The 21,447-nt window shown below is 36.8% G+C and overlaps 1 protein-coding gene across 6 annotated transcripts in view; it reads left to right on the top strand.

Annotated features, from left to right (window-relative positions):
- Nucleotides 1-21,447, top strand: part of SLC30A6 (solute carrier family 30 member 6) — a 56,116-nt gene that overhangs the window by 6,204 nt on the left and 28,465 nt on the right. For 4 of the 6 annotated variants that reach the window (XR_008418050.1, XR_008418047.1, XR_008418048.1 and 1 more), the window contains exons 3-9: nt 2,725-2,809; nt 4,320-4,362; nt 5,355-5,420; nt 17,465-17,545; nt 18,135-18,170; nt 19,088-19,182; nt 21,118-21,166. Coding sequence is in view for 1 of the 6 variants with exons in the window: in XM_019448012.2 (XP_019303557.1) it covers nt 2,725-2,809; nt 4,320-4,362; nt 5,355-5,420; nt 17,465-17,545; nt 18,135-18,170; nt 19,088-19,182; nt 21,118-21,166 (455 nt within the window). In the remaining 5 variants the exon portion in view is untranslated. Of the gene's footprint in view, nt 1-2,724; nt 2,810-4,319; nt 4,363-5,354; nt 5,421-17,464; nt 17,546-18,134; nt 18,171-19,087; nt 19,183-21,117; nt 21,167-21,447 lie in introns of those variants that run through there. The other 2 variants (XR_008418049.1, XR_008418051.1) reach the window with 2 other exon arrangements.

Here is a 21,447-nt window from a genome sequence, read left to right as displayed (position 1 = left end):
TACTCAAAGACAACTTTCCTACGATTGTTCCTTCTGTCTCTTGCATCATTGTTCCTTCTTGCATCATTATTACATGCCATGTCTTCCACTGTCAGCTACTCCCTCATTTCTCTACTTCCTTTTATAGAACAACTACTTAAAAGAATTGTCTTTACTCTGTTCACTTTCTCTTCTCCCTGGCTCTACTTCCCACCAATCCACTGTAACAGCTTTAACAAAGTAATAACCTCTGTGTTGCCAAAATCAATGTTCATTCTCATTTCCCATGTTACTTAACCTTCAATAGCATTTGACAAAAATTGGTCACTTCCTTAAAGCACTTTTTTCATTTGGACTGAAACATCACTCTTGGTTTTCCTTCTACTTACGTGGCTGTTGTTCATCACTTTCCTGTCATCTTTCTGATCTTTAAGTTTTAGAGCATCCCACCTCTTAGAGCTTTAGCCTCTGTTGCTTATGTTTGTTACATCTAGGTGACACTGACTTCATATGCTGATGACCCCATATATATATCCCAATCTCTAACTTCTCCCCTACTTCTAGATTCCTATGTATAATGGCCCTTTCAGCATTTCTACTTGGATATCTAACAGGCATCTCAAATTTAATATGGTCAAACCTGAACTTTGATTTTCTGTCCCTTCCTCACTAAATGGCCACTCTTTTCTTGCAGTGCACAGGCCAGAAACCCTGGAGTTGTTCTTACCTCTCTTTCTCTCGTTCCTCATCCATTTTATAAGTAAATCTTGCTAGCTCCATCTTTAATATAGTACTTAGAATCTGACTCTTTTAACACTCTCTTACCAACTTCAAAGCCACCATTTCTCACATGGATTATTGCAGTCATGTTCCAAATGGTCTTCCCACTTCTCTCTTTGCCCTTATGCAGTACATTCAAAATAGAGAAGCTAGATGATCTTTTATGAAAGCTAAGTCACTTTCCATCTCATTTGAAATAAACCCCAGGTCTTTTGCTAGCATACAAGATACTACTCAATGGAGCCCCAGATTCCCTCTCACCTCTCTTGCCTAGCCATCCTAGGCCAGGTACTCTTCTATCTTAGGGCATTTGCGCCGTGGTACCCATTTTCTTTCCCAGATATCGCATGCTTAGCACCTTTGCCTCTGTAAAATCTCAGGTCACATGTTACCTCACCAAAGGGGTCTTTTCTGACTACCCTGTCTACTGTCTAGTAGAGCAACCTTTCCATGATACCCATTACTGAGTTCTTACACACTTTATTTTTCCTTTGTAGCACTTACCGCCACCTGATGTTATATATTTGTTTGTTGTCTGTCATCCCAGCTAGATTATAAGGTCCATGTTTTGTTCATTGCTGTATCTCCAGTGCCTAGAAAAGTGTCTGTTACAAAATAGGTACTCAAATATTTGTTGATGAATAGCTTGATTCATCAGTAGAGCTTCAGAGAAGGTCATTTTCAAATTACATGCTTTTATCCTCTTTTTCTGACTATTCTTCAATCCCTGTCCTGACTAGAGCTCATGTCCAGTCATTTCATTAATGTCCTCACTTTTAGAGTCCCTTGTCCCATTAACCTATCCTATCAGCTCTCAGTCTCTGACATCCCTACCTCACCTGCTTCTCTGGTTTTGCTCCTAGGGGTAGGGGAACCTGCAGAATGCTGTCTACCATAAATTCATGCTGGTAATTCTTTTCTCTTTTTTGACAATTCAGTAGTATTCTCACTATAATAGCTATTCTGCAAACTCTCCTCTTGATTTAAGTTCTACTTTACCATATCCCTTAATTTTCGAAAAACACGTTGTTCTTTTCTGGAGATTTATAAGGTATTAGCTCTGTGCAATTTCGCTGTCACTTCTTTCTGCCTCACAGTTTCTGTCCCTTCAGTCACCTTCTTATCCTTCTCACCTTTCTGAAAAGAGTTGTTCTTCATTCTAAACCTGCATTTTCCATCTGTGTTCTAAAGCCATCCTATCTCACACGTGACTTTTGCAATTATATCTGTTTAATCTTAATGCCTACATATAATTCCCTTTTCGCTAATTTCTTTCACTTCTACATTCACACAATTATAGGTCTCCCTTCTTTGTACGGAGTAGAGTGGAACAAGAATTAAAAAAAAAAAACCCACTTGATCTCTTGTTTTTAGAATTCCCTTTCTCCTTCTGAGGAAATCCTAGCTACTTTCAGGGTGTATCTCAGGTCTGTGAACTTCTAAACCATGGTAGTCTTTCCCTCTTTTGCAGTCCTATTTCATATGACTTATTTGGTGAATAAGTAAGTGCGGCCCTTTTTCAGGGGAGGGAAGGAGTAACTCTATTTTGATATAATTTCAAGTTTACAGAAAAGTCACAAGATTAGTGTGAGGAACTCCCTTAAGCCCTTTACTCAGGTTCGCCATTTGCTTTATATTTTGCCCCATTTGCTATCATTATCTCTGTGTACATATTTATAGAGACAAAATGGTGTTAAAGTAAATGCCTATTTTTCTCAACTGTTTGAGAGTTTTTATGGCAGGATTTTTTTTCTCTTGAAGAATTCCCCTTCTATTGTTTTAGATTTACATATATTATAATAATAAATTGGTTGATGATAATTTTGGTAGGTATAGAAAATGTGACACTGACTTTTTGAAGGAAGTTGGGTTTATTCCTTTGTGGAGTATGAATTGCAGCAACTTGAATAAACCCAGTGAAGTTTATTAGCACTATGCAAATAAGAGTGATTTTCTTTTTCACAGTCCTGGAAGATACTGCTCTTTGGTGTAATAAATTTAACATGTACTGGCTTCCTGCTTATGTGGTGCAGTTCTACGAACAGTATAGGTATGTCACCATTCTTATTTTTGTGCAATTAATTATTAGTTTCACATTTATTGTTCTGATCTTAAAAAAAGGTATGTCTTTCTTTACATGGGGTATATTATTCTGAAATATAAATCAAAAGATTTAATTGTGAGAATCTATTTGAAAAGTATCTTGTAAACGGTACAGTATGGTTTAATTATTAGGTATTATCATTTTTTTTAATGTTTGTTTATTTTTGAGAGAGAGAGACAGAGCGTGAGTGGGGAGGGGCAGAGAGAGAGAGGGAGACACAGAATCTGAAATAGACTCCAGTCTCTGAGCTATCAGCACAGAGCTCAACACAGCTCAAACTTGGGAATGGCGAGATCATGACCTAAGCCGAATCGGACATTTAAGTGAGTGAACCAGCCAGGTGCCCCTGGGGGTTCTCATTTTAAATCACCTATTTTTTTTTAAGTTTTAAATCCTTTAAAAAAATTTTTTTTGTTGTTTATTTATTTTTGAGAGAAACAGAATGTGGGTGAGGGAGGGGCAGAGAGAGAGGGAGACAGGCTCCAGGCTCCGAGCTGTCAGCACAGAGCCCAAAGCGGGGCTCAAACTCATGAACCCTGAGATCATGACTTGAGCCAAAGTCAGACGCTTAACTGACTAAGCCACCCAGGTACCCCTGTAAGTTTTAAATCTATTTGAAAAACTTAGATTCCTGTTTAAAGTGATAGACTATCCCTTCAGTTTATGCGGTGTCTCCGTAAGATTTTGACATTTATGTTTATTGGATTTTCCTTGTAAAGGGAAATCTGTAATATTTTTCTTGACCTCGTATATTTTTAAAAAAATTTTTTTTTATGTTTATTTCTGAGACAGAGAGGGACAGAGCATGAGTGGGGGAGGGGCAGAGAGAGAGGAAGACACGGAATCAGAAGCAGGCTCCAGGCTCTGAGCTATCAGCACAGACCCCAACGCGGGGGTCGAACTCACGAACCACGAGATCATGACCCGAGCCGAAGTCGGACACTCAACCGACTGAGCCACCCAGGCGCCCCTTGACCTCGTATATTTTTATGTATCCTTATTTTCATACTGCTATTTAAAGAATATATTTAAAATAGTATTCAGATGACAGAAAACGGCAAAAAACCAAAAACGATTACAGCACTTTTGGGTATATGCTGCTTCATTTTTCCTGATGGAGAAATCAGTTCTGAAAGTAAACTATTAAATTTACCTTCTTTGTTTTTTGTTTTTTAAACTTTTTTTCTTTTTTAAATTAAGTAGTCCCATGCCCAGCATGAGACTTGAACTCATGACCCTGATATCAAGAATCACATCCTCTAGCCATTCAGGCGCCTCTGTACTTACCAACTTTAGCTACATATATATTAGTCTAAGTAATTGCCAACATATGAGGTTAATTAGTGACTCCATTTTTTTTTTTTGTAATGGATACTTCTGGTGTGAACAATCCTGATGATGAGCTATATTTCCTAACAGCAACATTTTAATAATTTGTTTTGTTGTTGTTTTGCAGCTTTAACTGCCTATACTTACTTGACCATATTTGACCTTTTTAGGTAAGTTTTAGAATATCTCTTCAGTGTTTTGAAACTAATAAGGAATTTTTGCACTGAATTTATGAAGCTTTCTCTGCTTAAAGCAATGTGTGTAACAAGTAAAATTCTCAACAATATATATACAAACAATAACAATTAGGAGATATATTGGAAGAAATTATCTCATTTATAGAGGAACAGAAAAGGTAATATTAAGGCATTAGACCAGGTGCTTGAGGTGCCTACCTGTAGTTGAGTCAGCTGTGGCCAGGGAGCAGGGTCAAGTAAGAACATACCAGTTTCTTCTGTAACCATGTAGATGGGCATTAATAACTAAAGTGAGTAATTGTGAGCTAGGGAGACACCTTTTTGGCTCCCTGCTTTGTAAGACCTTTCATATTACTGTGTAAGGGTTGTAAAATACTTGATGTTTTCAAGAGCGATGCCTTAGGAGTATTACAATGTCTTTTCATCAGTCATCTAACTAAATCTACTTGACTGGTCTAAAACAGATAGTTACCACCTGAATTTCACACTGTAGTAATCTCCACTGTACTTGGAAAATGAACATCCAGAACATTCAGAATGTTGTTAAGGTGTTATTAATATTTAGTTTAACTTTTAACAAAGATTAAAGTTTATCAGAGTCAAGATTTATTGTCTGTGGCTAAAATAAAATATATTATTTGTATTTTATTATTACCTTATTATTACTGTCACATTTTTGCATGCTCAGTTACGGAAGCCATTTAGCATGGATAACTTACTGAGTAGAGAAAGAATGGATTTAGGTTCTATTTATTGACTTGATGTATCCTAATTTTTTTCAGTTTCTTTACATGTTAAAACTGAGGTATTAGGATTTTGTGATTAGATTTGGGATTATTTGAATAATTTATTTAGTCTTCAAACACTGATAACTTTCACCAAACTTAGGAATTCTGGAAACTTAATTTATTTCTGTGTGTTCTCGCTCTAGTTCTAAAGCAAAATTTATTTTCCTTTTTACTTAGTTTAATAACATGTTTGATAAGTTACTGGGTAATGATGAGGAAACCTAGCCCTGTCTATTCATTTGGGTAAGTTCACGTCCTTTTATTTTCTGGTAACTTATTGCTATTAAAATGGTAGGTGTATCAGGAAGTAAAGAGCTAGTTAGAATATTTTTAGAGAATAAATGCTGCCTGCTTAGTGGAATGGGATCCCAAATAGTGAAATAGATTTAAAAAAGTATCTTCCAAGAGGATTTTAGATAAGAAACATGAATATTTACATTTAAATAGTATTAAAATAAAATGTTCACATTTTTTTTCTATTTTATAAAACAAATGCTAACATGAAATGTTCACATTAAGTTCTTGAGTATTTTGGTAATCTCTTAAATTTTAGTTAAAGGGAGTACAAAGGATTTTCCTATGTATATGTTAGAAAAATGTGATATACTTTAACATTAATGCAGTGATAGAGATATATTTTTATCTTAAAATGGGATTTGTGATAGCTATGGGCTAATAGAATTTGAGATTCTGTTTCGGTAGTTTCAGAAATTACTCAAAGTTGAAAGCTGGAAGATAATCTTTTGAATTAGAAGTTTTTGTTAATATATTAGAAAAAATGAGTTTCTTTCAGATTTTAGGAAACAATGTGAAATTCAGTTTAGGGGGGATAGAATTAAGATGGTGGAGTGGTATGGGGACCCTGCGCTTGTCTCATCCCTGAAACCCAGCTAGTTCAGCATCAAGCCATCTTGAACACCTAGGAAATTGATCTGAGGATTAACACAACAGTCTGCATAATTTGAGCTACAGAAGTTGGCAGGTACGCAGTGTGGAGCGGTGAATTGGAGAAGAAGAAGGCTGCAGAAAGTATGGAGTCAATTTGGGGAGAGAGGACAAAGAGAGGGAGAGAGTGCAGCACATCAGGATCACACAAGAAAAGCACTCCCCTTCCCTCAAAAGTAGCTGGAGGAAAAGAGAGAGAGTGAGAGAAAGAGAAAGAGAGAAAGAGAAAAGACACTCTCAGGGGACTGCGCAAGAAGTCTGTTCCCCAAGGCCATGGGCAGGGAGAAAAGAGAGGGTTTCAGTGTCCCCAGCATTCGATAAGCAGTGGAGCAGACTCTGAAGTTTCAGAGCTCACTGCCTGGCGCTGCTCCAGTGAGGAAGTAGGGATTTATTCCTGGGCTGCAGGGATTCAATATCCACACGTCAATTGTGGTTCAGTATCCACACATCAATCAACATGATACATCACATTAATAAAAGAAAGGATAAGAACCACATGATCCTTTCAATAGATGCAGAAAAGCATTTGACAAAGTACAGCGTCCTTTCTTGATGAAAACCCTCAAGAAAGTAGGGATGGAAAGAACATACCTCAACATCATAAAGGCCGTATACAAAAGACCCACAATTAATATCATCCTCAATGGGGAGAAACTGAGAGCTTTCCCCGTAAGATCAGGAACATGTTGTTCAGCATAGTACTGGAAGTCCTAGCTTCAGCAGTCAGACAACAGAAAGAAACAAAAGGCATCCAAATCAGCGGGGAAGAAGTCTGACTTTCACTCTTCACAGATGACATGATACTCTACCTGGAAAACCCAAAAGACTCCACAAAAAACTACTAGAACTGGTACATAAATTCAACAAAGTCACAGGATATAAAATCAGTATACAAAAATCGGTTGCATTTCTATACACCAATAATGAAGCAGCAGAAAGAGAAATCAAAGAATCAATCCCATTTACAATTGCACCAAAAAACCATAAAATACTTAGGAATAAACCTAACCTAATAAAAGATCTGTATGCTGAAAACTAGAAAGCTTATGAAAGAAATTGAAGAAGACACAAAAAAATGTAAAAAGATTCCATGCTGCTGGATAGGAAGAACAAATATTGTTAAAATGTCGATACTACCCAAAGCAATCTACATATTCAATGCAATCCCTGTCAAAGTAACACCAGCATTCTTCACAGAGCTAGAACAAATAATCCTAAAATTTGTATGGAACCAGAAAAGACTCCAAATAGCCAAAGCAATCTTGAAAAAGAAAACCAAAGCAGGAGGCATCACAATCCCAGACTTCAAGCTATACTACAAAGCTGTAATCATCAAGACAGTATGGTACTGGCACAAGAACAGACACTCAGATCAATGGAATAGAATAGAGAACCCAGAAATGGACCCACAGACGTATGGCCAACTAATGTTTGACAAAGCAGGAAAGAATATCCAATGGGAAAAAGACAGTCTCTTCATTTTTTTTTAAATATATGAAATTTATTGTCAAATTAGTTTCCATACAACACCCAGTGCTCATCCCAAAAGATGCCCTCTTCAATACCCATCACCCACCCTCCCCTCCCTCCCACCCCCCATCAGCCCTCAGTTTGTTCTCATTTTTTAAGAGCCTCTTATGCTTTGGCTCTCTCCCACTCTAACCTCTCTCTCTCTTTTTTTTTTTCCTTCCCCTCCCCCATGGGTTCCTGTTAAGTTTCTCAGGATCCACCTAAGAGTGAAACCATATGGTATCTGTCTTTCTCTGTATGGCTTATTTCACTTAGCATCAACCTCTCCAGTTCCATCCATGTTGCTACAAAGGGCCATATTTCATTCTTTCTCATTGCCACATAGTACTCCATTGTGTATATAAACCACAATTTCTTTATCCATTCTTCTGTTGATGGACATTTAGGCTCTTTCCATAATTTGGCTATTGTTGAGAGTGCTGCTATAAACATGGGGTACAAGTGCCCCTGTGCATCAGTACTCCTGTATCCCTTGGGTAAATTCCTAGCAGTGCTACTGCTGGGTCATAGGGTATGTCTATTTTTAACTTTTTGAGGAACCTCCACACTGTTTTCCAGAGTGGCTGCACCAATTTGCATTCCCACCAACAGTGCAAGAGGGTTCCTGTTTCTCCACATCCTCCCCAGCATCCATAGTCTCCTGATTTGTTCATTTTGGCCACTCTGACTGGCGTGAGGTGATATCTGAGTGTGGTTTTGATTTGTATTTCCCTGATGAGGAGCGACATTGAGCATCTTTTCATGTGCCTGTTGGCCATCCAGATGTCTTCTTTAGAGAAGTGTCTACTATTCATGTTTTCTGCCCATTTCTTCACTGGATTATTTGTTTTTCGGGTGTAGAGTTTGGTGAATTCTTTATAGATTTTGGATACTAGCCCTTTGTCCAATATGTCATTTGCAAATATCTTTTCCCATTCCGTTGGTTGCCTTTTAGTTTTGTTGATTGTTTCCTTCGCTGTGCAGAAGCTTTTTATCTTCATGAGGTCCCAATAGTTCATTTTTGCTTTTAATTCCCCTGTCTTTGGGGATGTATCAAGTAAGAAATTGCTACGGCTGAGATCAGAGAGGTCTTTTCCTGTTTTCTCCTCTAGTGTTTTGATGGTTTCCTGTCTCACATTCAGGTCCTTTATCCATTTTGAGTTTATTTTTGTGAATGGTGTGAGAAAGTGGTCTAGTTTCAACCTTCTGCATGTTGCTATCCAGTTCTCCCAGCACCATTTGTTAAAGAGACTAAGACAGTCTCTTCAGCAAATGGTGTTAGGAATGCAGGACAGCAACATGCAGAAGAATGAACCTGGACCAGTTTCTTATACCATACATAAAAATAAACTCAAAATGGATGAAAGACCTAAATGTAAGACGGGAAACCATCAAACTCCTAGAGGAGAAAACAGGCAAAAACCTCTGACCTCGGCCGCAGCAACTTCTTACTAGACATGTTTCCAGAGACCAGGGAAAACAACAGCAAAAGTGAACTATTGGGACCTCATCAAGATAGAAAGCTTCTGCACAGCGAAGGAAACAATCAACAACACTAAAAGACAACCAACGGAATGGGAGAATATATTTGCAAATGACATATTGGACATATCCAAAATCTATAAAAAAGTTAACAAATTCAACACTCAAAAAACAAATAATCCAGTGAAGAAATAGGCAGAAGATATGAATAGACACTTTTTCAAAGAAGACATCCAGGGGCACCTTTGCTGACCTCTCAGAGCCTGGAGCCTGCTTCAGATTCTGTGTTTCCCTCTCTCTCTGTTCCTCCCCTACTTGAGCTATGTCTCTCTCTCAAAAATAAATAAACATTAAAAAAAAAAAAAAAAAAAAGACATCCAGAGGGGAAACAGACACATGAAAAGATGCTCAACATCACTCATCATCAGGGAAATACAAATCAAAACCATGAGATACCACCTCATTACCTGTGAAATAACTAAAATTAACAACTTGGGAAACAACAGATGTTGGCAAGGACACAGAAAAAGGGGAACCTTTTGCGTGTTGGTGGGGATGCAAACTGGCGCAACCACTCTGGAAAACGATTTTTGAGGTTCCTCAAAAAAAAAAATAGAACTACCTTACAACCCAGCATTTGCACTACTAGCTATTTATCCAAAGGCTCCAAAAATACTGATTCAAAGAGGCACATGCATCCCAGTGTTTATAGCAGCACCATCAACAATAGCCAAATTACGGAAAGAGCCCAAATGTCTGTTGACTGATGAATGAATAAAGAAGAATAAAGAATACATATATGTGTATATATATATATATACATATGTATGTATATGTATATAATATGTATATCTGTATATGTATATATACATATAATGGAATATTACTCAGCAATCAAAAAGAATGAAATCTTGCCATTTGCAGCAACATGAATGGAACTAGAGTGTATTATGCTAGGTGAAATAAGTCAGAGAAAGACAAATCTATGATTTCACTCATATGTGGAGTTTAAGAAACACAGTAGATGAACATAAAGGAAGGGAAGGAAAACTAAGACAAAAATAGAAAGGGAGGGACGCCTGGGTGGCTCAGTTGGTTAAGCATCTGACTCTTGACTTCAGCTCAGGTCATGGTCTCATGGTTTGTGAGTTTGAGCCCCATGTCAGGCTCTGCACTGACAGTGTGGAGCCTGCTTGGACTTCTCTCTCTGCCCCTACTCTGCTTGCTCTCTCTTTCAAAAAAAATAAGTAAACTTAAAAAAAACAGAAAGGGAGGTAAACCATAAGAGACTCTTAAATACAAAGAACAAGCAAGTTGCTGGAGGAGTGTTGGGTGGGGGAATGGGCTAAATGGGTGATGGGTGTTAAGGAGGACACTTGGGATGAGCACTGGGTGTTTTATGTAAGTGATGAATCACTAAATTCTACTCCTGAAACCATTATTACACTATATGTTCACTAACTTGGATTTAAATAAAAATTTTTTAAAAAGTTTGGGTGGCGGGGTTATTGTGATAAAATGTGCATAGCATAAAAGTTACCATTTTGATCATTTTCAGGTGTACAATTCAGTGGCAATACCTTCACGGTGTTGTATGAGCAATGCCATTATTTCCAAAAATATTTCCTCTTCCCAAACAAAAACTCGTATCCACTTAACAGTGACTCCCTATTCCCCTATCTCAGCCCCTGGCAACCACCATTCTACTTTCTGTGTTTATGAATTTGCCTCTTCTAGGCACCTCACATAAATGGAATCAAACAATATTTGTCCTTTTGAATATGGCTTATTTCACTTAATGTTTTCAAATTTCATCTGTGTTATAGCATAGATCAGAATTTCATGATTTCCTTAAGTTGAATAATATTCTATTGTATGTATATATCACATTTTGTTTATTCTGTTGATGGATATTTGGGCTGTATCTACCTTTGGGCCATTGTGAGTAGTGCTTTTATAACAATTGGTGTACAAGTATCTGTTTGAATCCCTGCTTTCAGCTCTTTTGGGTATATACTGATTCCTGGATCATATTCTGTGATTCCATGTTTAATTTTTTGAGGAACCACCATATAATTTTCCACAGAAGCAGCACCATTTTATATTCCCACCAGCATCCTCACCAACACTTGTCATTTTTCTTTTTCTTTTTAAGTTTTTAAAATTCTAATATAATTAGCATACAGCATTATATTAGCTTGAGGTGTACAGTATAGTGATTCATAATTCTGTATGTTACCAACTGCTCATCACAGTAGTATACTCTGGAGTGCCTGGGGGCTCAGTTGACTCACTGTCTCAATCTTGATTTTGGCTCAGGTCATGATCTCACAGTTCATGAGATCAAGCCCTGTGTTGGGTTCTGTGCTGACAGTGCAGAGCCTGCTTGGGATTCTCTCTCTGTCTCTCTCTTTCTGTCTCTCTCTCTCTCTGTCTCTCTCTCTCTCTCTCTCTCTCTCTCTCTATTATTTGCAAATATCTTCTCCCGTTGAAAGAAGAATTTAACTTTCTGGCCCTCCCCTGTGCATGCTCTCTCTCTCTGTCTCAAAATAAAAAATAAACATTAAAAAAAACCAATAAGTATACTTTTAATTCCCTTCACCTATTACACCCGTGCCCACCCCCCCTTGCCCTCTGGTAACCATGTTTATTCTTTGTATTTAAGAGTCTATGTTTTGTTTTGTCTCTTTTTCTTTGTTTAGTTTCTTAAATTCTACATATGCTACTTATTTCATTTAGCATTATACCCTCTAAATCCATCTATGTTGTTGCAAATGGCAAGATTTTATTCTTTTTTATGGCTGAGTAATAATCCATTGTGTGTGTATACACACACATACAATACCTGTTCTTTATGCATTCATCTATTAATAGATCCTTGGGGTGCTTCCATATTTTGACTCTTTTTTTTATTTTTATTTAAAAAAAAAATTTTTTTTTTTTTTACGTTTATTTATTTTTGAGACAGAGAGAGACAAAGCATGAATGGGGGAGGGTCAGAGAGAGGGAGACACAGAATCTGAAACAGGCTTCAGGCTCTGAGCTGTCAGCACAGAGCCCGACTCGGGGCTCAAACTCACGGACCGCGAGATCATGACCTGAGCCGAAGTCGGCCGCTTAACCAGCTGAGCCACCCAGGCGCCCTGATATTTTGACTCTTAAGTAATGCTGCAATAATCATAGGGGTACATATACCTTTTTAAATTCGTGTTTTTGTAGTCTTTGGGTAAATATCATATAGTAATTTTATTTTTAATTTTTTGAGGAACCTCCGTACTGTTTTTCACAGTGGCTGCACCAGTTTGCATTCCCACCAACAGTGCACAAGGGTTCCTTTTTCTCCACATCCTCAACAATACTGGTTGTTTCTTGTGTTTTTGATTTAAGCCATTCTGACAGGTGTGAGGTGATTGTGGATTTGATTTGCATTTCCCTGATGATGAGTGATGTTGAGCATCTTTTCATGTATCTGTTGGCCATCTGTGTATCTTCTTTGAAGAAATGTCTGTTCATGTCTTCTGCCCATTTTTAATAGGAAAAACATTTTTTTGATGTTGTATAAGTTCTTTATATATTTTGGATACTAATCTCTTATTGGGTATATTATTTGCAAATATCTTCTCCCATTGAAAGAAGAATTTAACTTGGCAAAGAAACTTGGACCAAACTTACCCATCTTCTCTACCATACCATTCATTGGGAATATTCTTTTGAACAAAATCAAGTTTTGTTTACTTCAGCAATGGGGCAAAGTAAACATGAAATTTTCATGCAAGATGAAGATATTCATAAGTGTCACTAAAATTTGATAGCGTTGGACTGTTGCTATGATATTTGGTTTTAAGGTACATATAGATATCTCTATATGGAAATCTGTGACTCTGAGTTAAGGCTTTTGGTTGTAAGTGACAAAAATCCAATTCAAACTAGTATCGGGGGAAAATGGGAACTTTTGTAATTTATGTAACCAGAATGTGGGAAGACTGAGGTAACTGGCATAGGGACTACCACACTCAGGACCCTTGTCTTTCTCTTACCTCTCAGGCCCACTTTTCTCTACATGTCAGGTTTAGTTTCTCATACCATGTTTCCCCACCATACTAGAATAACTCCTAGCAAGACCTTAACTTGAAATTTCTTAACTACATCCTAGATAAGGAAAGATGCTTCCCCAGTGCTAGTAAAGAAACTCATGGGAAAGAACTATTGATTGGTCCAGCTTGGAACAGATATTAGTCTCTAGATCAGTTACTGTGGCCAGGAGACCAGGTTAAGCAAGGACATGATAGCTCCCACTTACTTAGACTGAACAAGAAAGGAGGGAGCAATTAAACAATAAAATTAACATCCAAGTATAATTGTCAGTCACATAGCTTGAACTATCATCTATATATATATTTTTTAATGTTTTTATTTTTGACAGAGAGAGACAGAGAGACAGAGCATGAGTGGGGGAGGGGCAGAGAGAGAGGGAGACACAGAATCCGAAGCAGGCTCCAGGCTCTGAGCTTTCCTCACAGAGCCTGACGCAGGGCTTGAACTCACAGACGGCGAGATCATGACCTGAGCCGAAGTCGGACGCTCAACCAACTGAGCCACCCAGGCGTCCCTACTATCTATATTTAATAATTCCAAACTCCAGTTCTCTAGCCCTAAGATCTGTCTTGTTTCAGACTACCTTCTTAACAGCATCACATGGATATCTATTTGGTGCCTTAAACTTTGGCTAGAATTCTTGTTTTCTTCCCTAAAAATCTGTTCCTCTGCAGTTTTTCCCATCTTAGTTAATACCACCACTCATTTGCTCAAGCAAAATTTTTAGTCTTCTCCCATTCCCCACATTTATCCATCAGCAGGTTTTTACAGGGTAACCTACAGACACATCCAGAATCTGCCCTGACCCCCATTTCTATCTCAACAACTACCATCGTAACTAAGCTACCTTCATTTCTTTATCAATGTCCAGTCTCCTAATTGGTCCCCATGCCTCTCCTCTTACCCCCCTGTAGACCATTATCCATATAGCAACCACAGTGCTTTCCATTTTATTTTTTATTTTAGTTTAGCTTAGTTATGTTTATTTTATTTATTTATGTTTAAGTAAGCTTCACATCCAGCATGGAGCCCAACTCAGGGCTTGAACTCACAACCCTGAGATTAAGACCTGAGCTAAGATCAAGAGTTGGATGCTTAACCAACTGAGCCATGCAGACACCCCATAGTGTTTTCCCTTTTAAACTTAAATCATACTGTCACTTTTTTTATAACCACCCAGTTATTTGCTGTCATACTTACAATAAAATCCTCTTTTCTCTAGTTTACAAAATTCTTAGATGAGCTAGTCTCTGCCTACTTCTCTTCAAGTTTCTACTTTCATGCCCTATATACCACACAGTCTTTCTTTCTGTAATTTGTGTACAGTGCATATATTCCTGCTTAGGTCTTTTGTACAAGCTATTGTCTCTCCTTGAAATTCTCTTCACTTCATCTTTGCAGGAGGTGCTCCATCTTGTTACTCGAATCCTAATATCACTAAATGCCAATGTCATTAAGTAACTGGGCCCAATCTGAAATAGATTCTAAAATAGATCACCTGGTTAGCCTCTTTCCATGTCAGACTACTATTATTCTCTATATAGCGTTTACCAGAAATTATAAATTGTTATTCTGTCTCCCTCCTTAAAATGTAAATTTTGGGGCACCTGGATGGCTCAGTCAGTTAAGTGTCTGATTTCGGCTCAGGTCATGATCTCACAGTTTGTGAGTTTGAGCCCCGTATCGGGCTCTCTGCTGTCAGCCCTGAGCCTGCTTCAGATCCTCTGTCTCCCTCTCTCTGCCCCTCTGCTCTTGTACGCTCGCTGTCTCTGCACCCCCCCCCCCAAATAAATTAAAAATACTAATAAAATGCAAATTTCATGGTAGCAGGGGCCAAATCTTGTTCTTATATCCTTGTACAGTTTGGTGAATTTTAATAAATGAATATACCTGTATAACTACTACCTAGATCATGATATAAAACTTTACAAATCCCCCCAAAAAGCCCCCCCCCCCCTTTTTTGAGTCAGAGTCCAACCCAACAGAAGTAATCAGTGTTCTGACCGCTGTTCTTTGCACATTATTGTTGCCTGTCTGGAGGTACATTAATGGGATTACAGTATATACTCTCCTATAATAGTGGTTCATTCTGGTCCATTGCTCTCATATCCCATTATATGAATATACCACAATTTCTTTTTATGTTCAACTATTGAAAGGCATTTAGGTGATTTTCAGCTGTTGGATATGTATCTTTGAGTGAAGTTACTCAGTCATAGGAATTGTATATGTTCATTGTTGGAAGATAAGGTAATACCAGTTTTCTAGAGTGGTTTTACCAGTTTACTCTTTCACTGGCAATATTTGAGAGTTCTGGTTGCTTCATGCCTATACCAACAGTTGGTATTGTCTTTTTATTTTTTAAGCTATTCTAGGGTATGTAGTTGTGTCATTTGGTTTTAAATTATTATCCTGATGACTAAGTGAACACTTTTTCATATTATTGACTTTTTCATATATTTCTTAGTCATTCAGATTACCTTTTTTGTCAGGTGCATATTAAAATGTTTTACCCATTTTTAAATTGGGTTATCTTTTTTTTCATATTGATCTGTAGAGTTCTTCATATATAAATAACTTTTCCCATGAATGAAAAGTTTTTTTTATTTCAATAAGTTCAATTTATCAGTTTTTCATGGGTTGTACTTTTTGTGTACTTGTCAAGAAATCTTAGCCAGCTCCGAGGTCATAAAGATACTCTACTATTAGCTAGAAATCTTGTTGTTTGACCTTTCACATTTAACACCTACAGTCAAACTGGAATTCATTTTTGTGTATGGGTTGAGGTAGAGGTCAGGGCATATTTGGTTTTATATAGCTGTTCAACTGATGAAACATTTATTGGAGGAAAATCCTTTTTCTCCTGCCTTTATGTGCTACCTTTTTCATAAACTAGGTGACTATGAATGTGTGATTCTATTTCTGGATTTTCTTGTCTGTTCAATGTCAATATTTGTCTATTCTTGCATTAGTACTTTGCTATATTAACTACAGTAGTTTTGAATAGTTTTGAAATACATCTTGACATCTAGTGGTGTAAATCTTCCAGCTTTGTTCTTCTTCGGATTGTCTTTGCTTTCTTTCACCTTTTGCGTTTCCATATATGCACTTTAATGTCAGTTTATTAGTTTCCACAAATAACATTTACATACTGCATTTACATACTGTTTTTTATACTCTTTTATAACCCACTCTTTTCATTTATATCTTTCCATGTCAATAAATACATTTCTGTTATATTTTTAATAATATGTTGTTGATTCCAGCATTTTTCCCCTTTAAAAACAGCAATGTGATCAGGATCCTCAATTATTTTATTGTCTTTACTGAAGATATCTAATTCCTTGAGAAATAAGCATTTATACTTATCACAAATATTGAATGCCATTAAACTGTTGTGGGAAAAACTAAGATGAATATGATTACAGGCCTTGACCTTGAGCTTACATTTTAGGGATTATAAGGCATACACATAATTAACTGCAATTATTTGCTTCAGTGAGAGACCATATAATAAGTGGTTAAAATCATGAACTGTGGAGCTAGAGTACCTGAGTTTGGAAACCTCACTCCTCCACTTGCTAGCTGTATGACTCTAATAAGTTACTTTTTCTTTTTGTATTTCAAGTTCCTTATCTCTTTTTCTTTTTTTTTAAAGTGGATAGAGTAACCTTCATAAGGTGTTGGGTAGTTTAGAAGAAATTGTATGTTAAGCACTTTGACCAGTGGTCTAACATAAGATGGGTCAATCAAGTGTTACCTGTTATTGTGATAATAATTATTTCTAGAAAAATAACAGCCGTAAGTGGGTCCTAGGAATAGGTGTTGTACATATAGGCACTTTTTTTAAATCTGTGATAGTCATTGTTTATCTTCATTCTAGAAAATCTGTAGTCTGTTCTAACAGTGTTTGGCTTAGGGCGCCTGGGTGGCTCAGTCGGTTGAGTGTCCGACTTCGGCTCAGATCATGATCTTGCAGTCTGTGAGTTCGAGCCCCACATTGGGCTCTGTGCTGACAGCTCAGAGCCTGGAGCCTGCTTCGGATTCTGTGTCTCCCTCTCTCTTTGCCCCTCCCCTGCTCATGCTCTGTCTCTCTCTGTCTGAAAAATAAATTTAAAAACATTAAAAAAAATTAACAGTGTTTGGCTTATAGTAGACACACACAAAAAATTGAATATGTGAATAAATGAATGAAAATGTGTTCTGGAGATACTGGTGTATGAATTGTGCTGATCTAATTAATTTTCTTGTTTCAGATTTGAAAGATTAGAAGTCTTGGCTGTATTTGCCTCCACAGTCTTGGCACAATTGGGAGCTCTCTTTATATTAAAAGAAAGGTACATTTGTTTACTATGTCACTTCATTGTAAATTCCACCTTTGGCAACATGAAAGAATCCAGTGAGTCACATTTGGTTTAAAGGGTATACAAATTAAGATGAGCAGTGCTGGAGTTTTGATAGGATGTCCTCTTCATTTTTCAGACTTTTCTGCCTTCTTTTCACCCTCCTTGTATTACCTAATTTGATGCTACTAAATCCTGGGCAGGTATGAAGGAAAGGGGTTCAGTCAGACATGTTTTAATGTTTGGTATAAACCCATTGAAAAAAGTTTGGTGGGGAAGATTGATACTACATATTGAGGATAATTTGTAAGTCTTGCCTGATCACTGCTAATAATCAACAGTTGGTTATCATATTAAAAGATTTTGTTCAGGGCGCCTGGCTGGCTCAGTTGGAAGAGCATGTGACTCTTGATCTTGGGGTCATGAGTTTGAGCCCCATGTTAAGTGTAGAGATTACTTACACAAATAAACTAACTTAAAAAAAAAAGATTTTGTTCACTTATTAGATTAATTCTATATTTAATAAAGCTTTTTAATTTCATAATTTTTAGAACTAATTTAATACATTTTTTCTTTCTTTTAGTGCAGAACGCTTTCTGGAGCAGCCCGAGATACACACGTGAGATTTTGCTTTTGACATAACATAATTTACTATTATGTTTGATCCCCAGTTATTGAGAGGTACATTAAGAATAATGGTTACTTTGGCCAGTCATAGGTCAGAGTGTGGCAATATACATTTCACTGATATTTCACAAACAAAATCCCCCAATTCCAAGACTCCTTCTCAGCCTTAACTGTTCCCAAGTCCTTATGTTTTTAAATTGCACAGGAAGGCCTCTGTACTCTGGCTTTAGGTCCCTCGTTATTTCCAGGCCTAAATCAACACATAAACTAGCCACGTTGGTCTTCTATGATTTAAAATTTGATGCCCAAAATCTTTTAGTAGCACCTTTAGAAAAGATAAAATTGAGCCGGGCTGGCTCAGTCAGTTAGATGTCTGACTCTTGATTTCAGCTCGGGTCATGATCTCACAGTTCTTGAGACTGAGCTCTGCGTCAGGTTCTGCAGAAAGCATTGAACCTGCTTGGGATTCTCCCTCACCCTCTCTCCCTCTGCCCCTCCCCTGCGCACTCTCTCTCTGAAAATAAAAAAATAAACATTAAAGAAGTTAAAAAATATATATATAAAAGTGTAATTGTCTACTACAAAGTTGCCAAATACATGGACTTTTTCTGTTTTGACCAGTTTAATTCAGGATACTCTGACCTGCCTAGTATCTTGTAAACCATATACCATTGCATTTATATAAATTTATAACAGCAGTTACCTGTAGGAAGATACTGTTCATGCTGAGAGTCCGTTTTTGTCCTGTGTAAGATGGACCTTGAAAGCAAGTTCAGAGCCTGGCTCCACAAATCCCAAACCACTGCAGCAGACGACTCTCCCTTCCCATCTCCTAGTCTGTCTGCATGCTGAAATTACGTGTTGCTATTACCAAGAAAAAATAATGGTAAATGTTATTGTTCTTTTTAGGGGAAGATTATTAGTTGGTACTTTTGTGGCTCTTTCCTTCAACTTGTTCACAATGCTTTCTATTCGGAATAAGCCTTTTGCTTATGTCTCTGAAGGTATGATTTTTATTTACCATTAATAAAAAATCCAATTCATCTCTCATAAAAACAAGTCCTGTGTTTGTTTTATTAACTCACATCACCTAGAAAGCTTATCCTGAAGAGAAGAGAGAACTATCCTAGAGGTTCTCAGGTCTTTTCTGAGTAGAGAATTACAAAACAAAATCTAATTAGTTCAAGCTTTAAAAGAATGTATTACTTTAAAATGAGCAGAACTGACATATATTAAATTATATGTAATGAAAAATTACATTTGCCAAATAACATGATTGGGATTTTAGATGTGTCACCTACTTAGAAAAAGTCTATTGCACACATTTTGGAAATATCAGTATACTTCAGATGGTTGATGTGCTCTTTGCAAATAATTGTATTCTGTTAAGTAAGTTCCAGGAACTTCTCTGTGTCAATGGTGGATGGGCATATATTATAAAGTAGCATATATATTTTGAAATATTCTTTTATTTTCAAGTCTTTAAAAATTTAGAGTGTTATTTCTCTTCAGTAGTTAAAATTATTGTCATTTTTTGGTAATTTCCATGTTCTGGATTCCCACTAACCCACAAAGGGTTAAACACTGATTATTGGAGAAGTGAGGTAAAAATAAAAGTGGGCTGTGTGCACAGACCCACACTTTGAAGCAAAGATAGGAGAGGATCTTTTTGGGTCCACTGACTTGAACACTAAGACAATCAAGAGAAGAAAGTTTTCTGAATTTCCCATTCAAATTTAAACACCTTCGTGAATATTATGAAGTGTCAGTTGTATTTGTATGAATTAAAGTTTTAGAATTACTGCATGAACTAGAAAATACGGTATTTGTGATGTCCAGAATTATTTTGAAAAGAAAAGCATAAGTTATTAAAATAGTATAATGTTCACTCTAGAGATTTTAAGAAGGTACAAAGATTTAGAAATTATCCCTCCATAAAGATGAGAAAGATCCAAGTTTTCCTTTTATAAATAATGCTACAATCTGCTTTCTGATATCACATTTCTTTTATGCATCTGTGAGTCTTCTTCAGGATGAATTCCCAGAGAAATTATAAATGGGTTAGAAATATAATATCTTTCAAGTCTTTGATATATATTGTGCCAGACTTATTTCTGGAAAGGCTATCTAGGTTATATTTTCATTAGCTGGATATTAAAGTTCCCAGAAACATTAATATTTGTGACATTAGTTGAAATTTGAGTGAAAGATAATACTGAGCACTTTCTGTCTACCAGACACAATGCTAAACTCTCTATGTAGATCAGCTCATTTAATTCTCCCTATAACCACATGAGGTAAATAATTTTATTATTTTTATATTACACTGAGGCACTGAGAGATTAAATCACTTGCCCAAAGTCAAATATCTAGCTAAGAGCTGGGTTTTAAGTCAGATATTCTGGCCATAGAGTCTGCTCTTAACTGCTCTACAATATGGCTTTTGTATAACCTCGCCAGTCTTTTTTACCTCATGTTACACATGAAAAAGTGAGTATTTCTGTAATCCTGAGATAAATGTAAAAGGATGTTTGAGCCTGGGGGCTACTTGTTCAGGAACAGTAACTGGCAGGTTTCTGCATGTAGCCAGATCCCCTACCTGGCCTTTCTGAGAGCTGGGGGAATTTAGAATTGGTATACCTATAACCCATTCTCAGCACACTGGTTAGGAAGTTCTGCTTTACATTTAAAGAGCCTTTAAAATTAATAGTACACTGACATGTAATTCCTCCAGGTCAGTGATATAAATAGTTGAAACTGCTTTTGCTTTATTATCTTGAAGGTATAAAAGAGGGAAAAAGTCTAGATTTAAGTAGCATGTCCTTTTGTAAAATGTTATACGGTCATTACAAAACTTATCTTTTAAATTAAGGAAATCAAGTATTTCTGGTAGTGGTTTATTTTTCTGTATAGGTAATTTACGTGTTTTCTTCTTAAAGCTGCTAGTACGAGTTGGCTTCAAGAGCATGTTGCAGATCTTAGTCGAAGGTAAGATGTTATGTGGGGTTTCATGATACACATAATTTCAAAGGGATGTACAAGAAATGCATCTGTCATGGGAACTTACATTATTCATTGCTGAGGTTGCTACATGAATCTCACAGATCAAACTTATTCGCCTTTTACTTATTAATTGATGACATAAGATACCTTTGCGAGTGAGAGAACTTTGTTCCCACATCCTCTTTGCTTTCTATAAGACATATGGTACTAAAATACAAGTTGTCTTTCACAAGATTTCCATCAGTATTACATTGAGGTCTGCTAAC

The sequence above is a fragment of the Panthera pardus genome, unplaced genomic scaffold (assembly GCF_024362965.1).
Source record: "Panthera pardus isolate Hobbes unplaced genomic scaffold, ASM2436296v1 HiC_scaffold_26, whole genome shotgun sequence".
Classification (NCBI taxonomy): Eukaryota; Metazoa; Chordata; class Mammalia; order Carnivora; family Felidae; genus Panthera; species Panthera pardus.
Note: the sequence above shows the minus strand (reverse complement) of the source record. Positions and strands in the feature narration are given on the sequence as shown.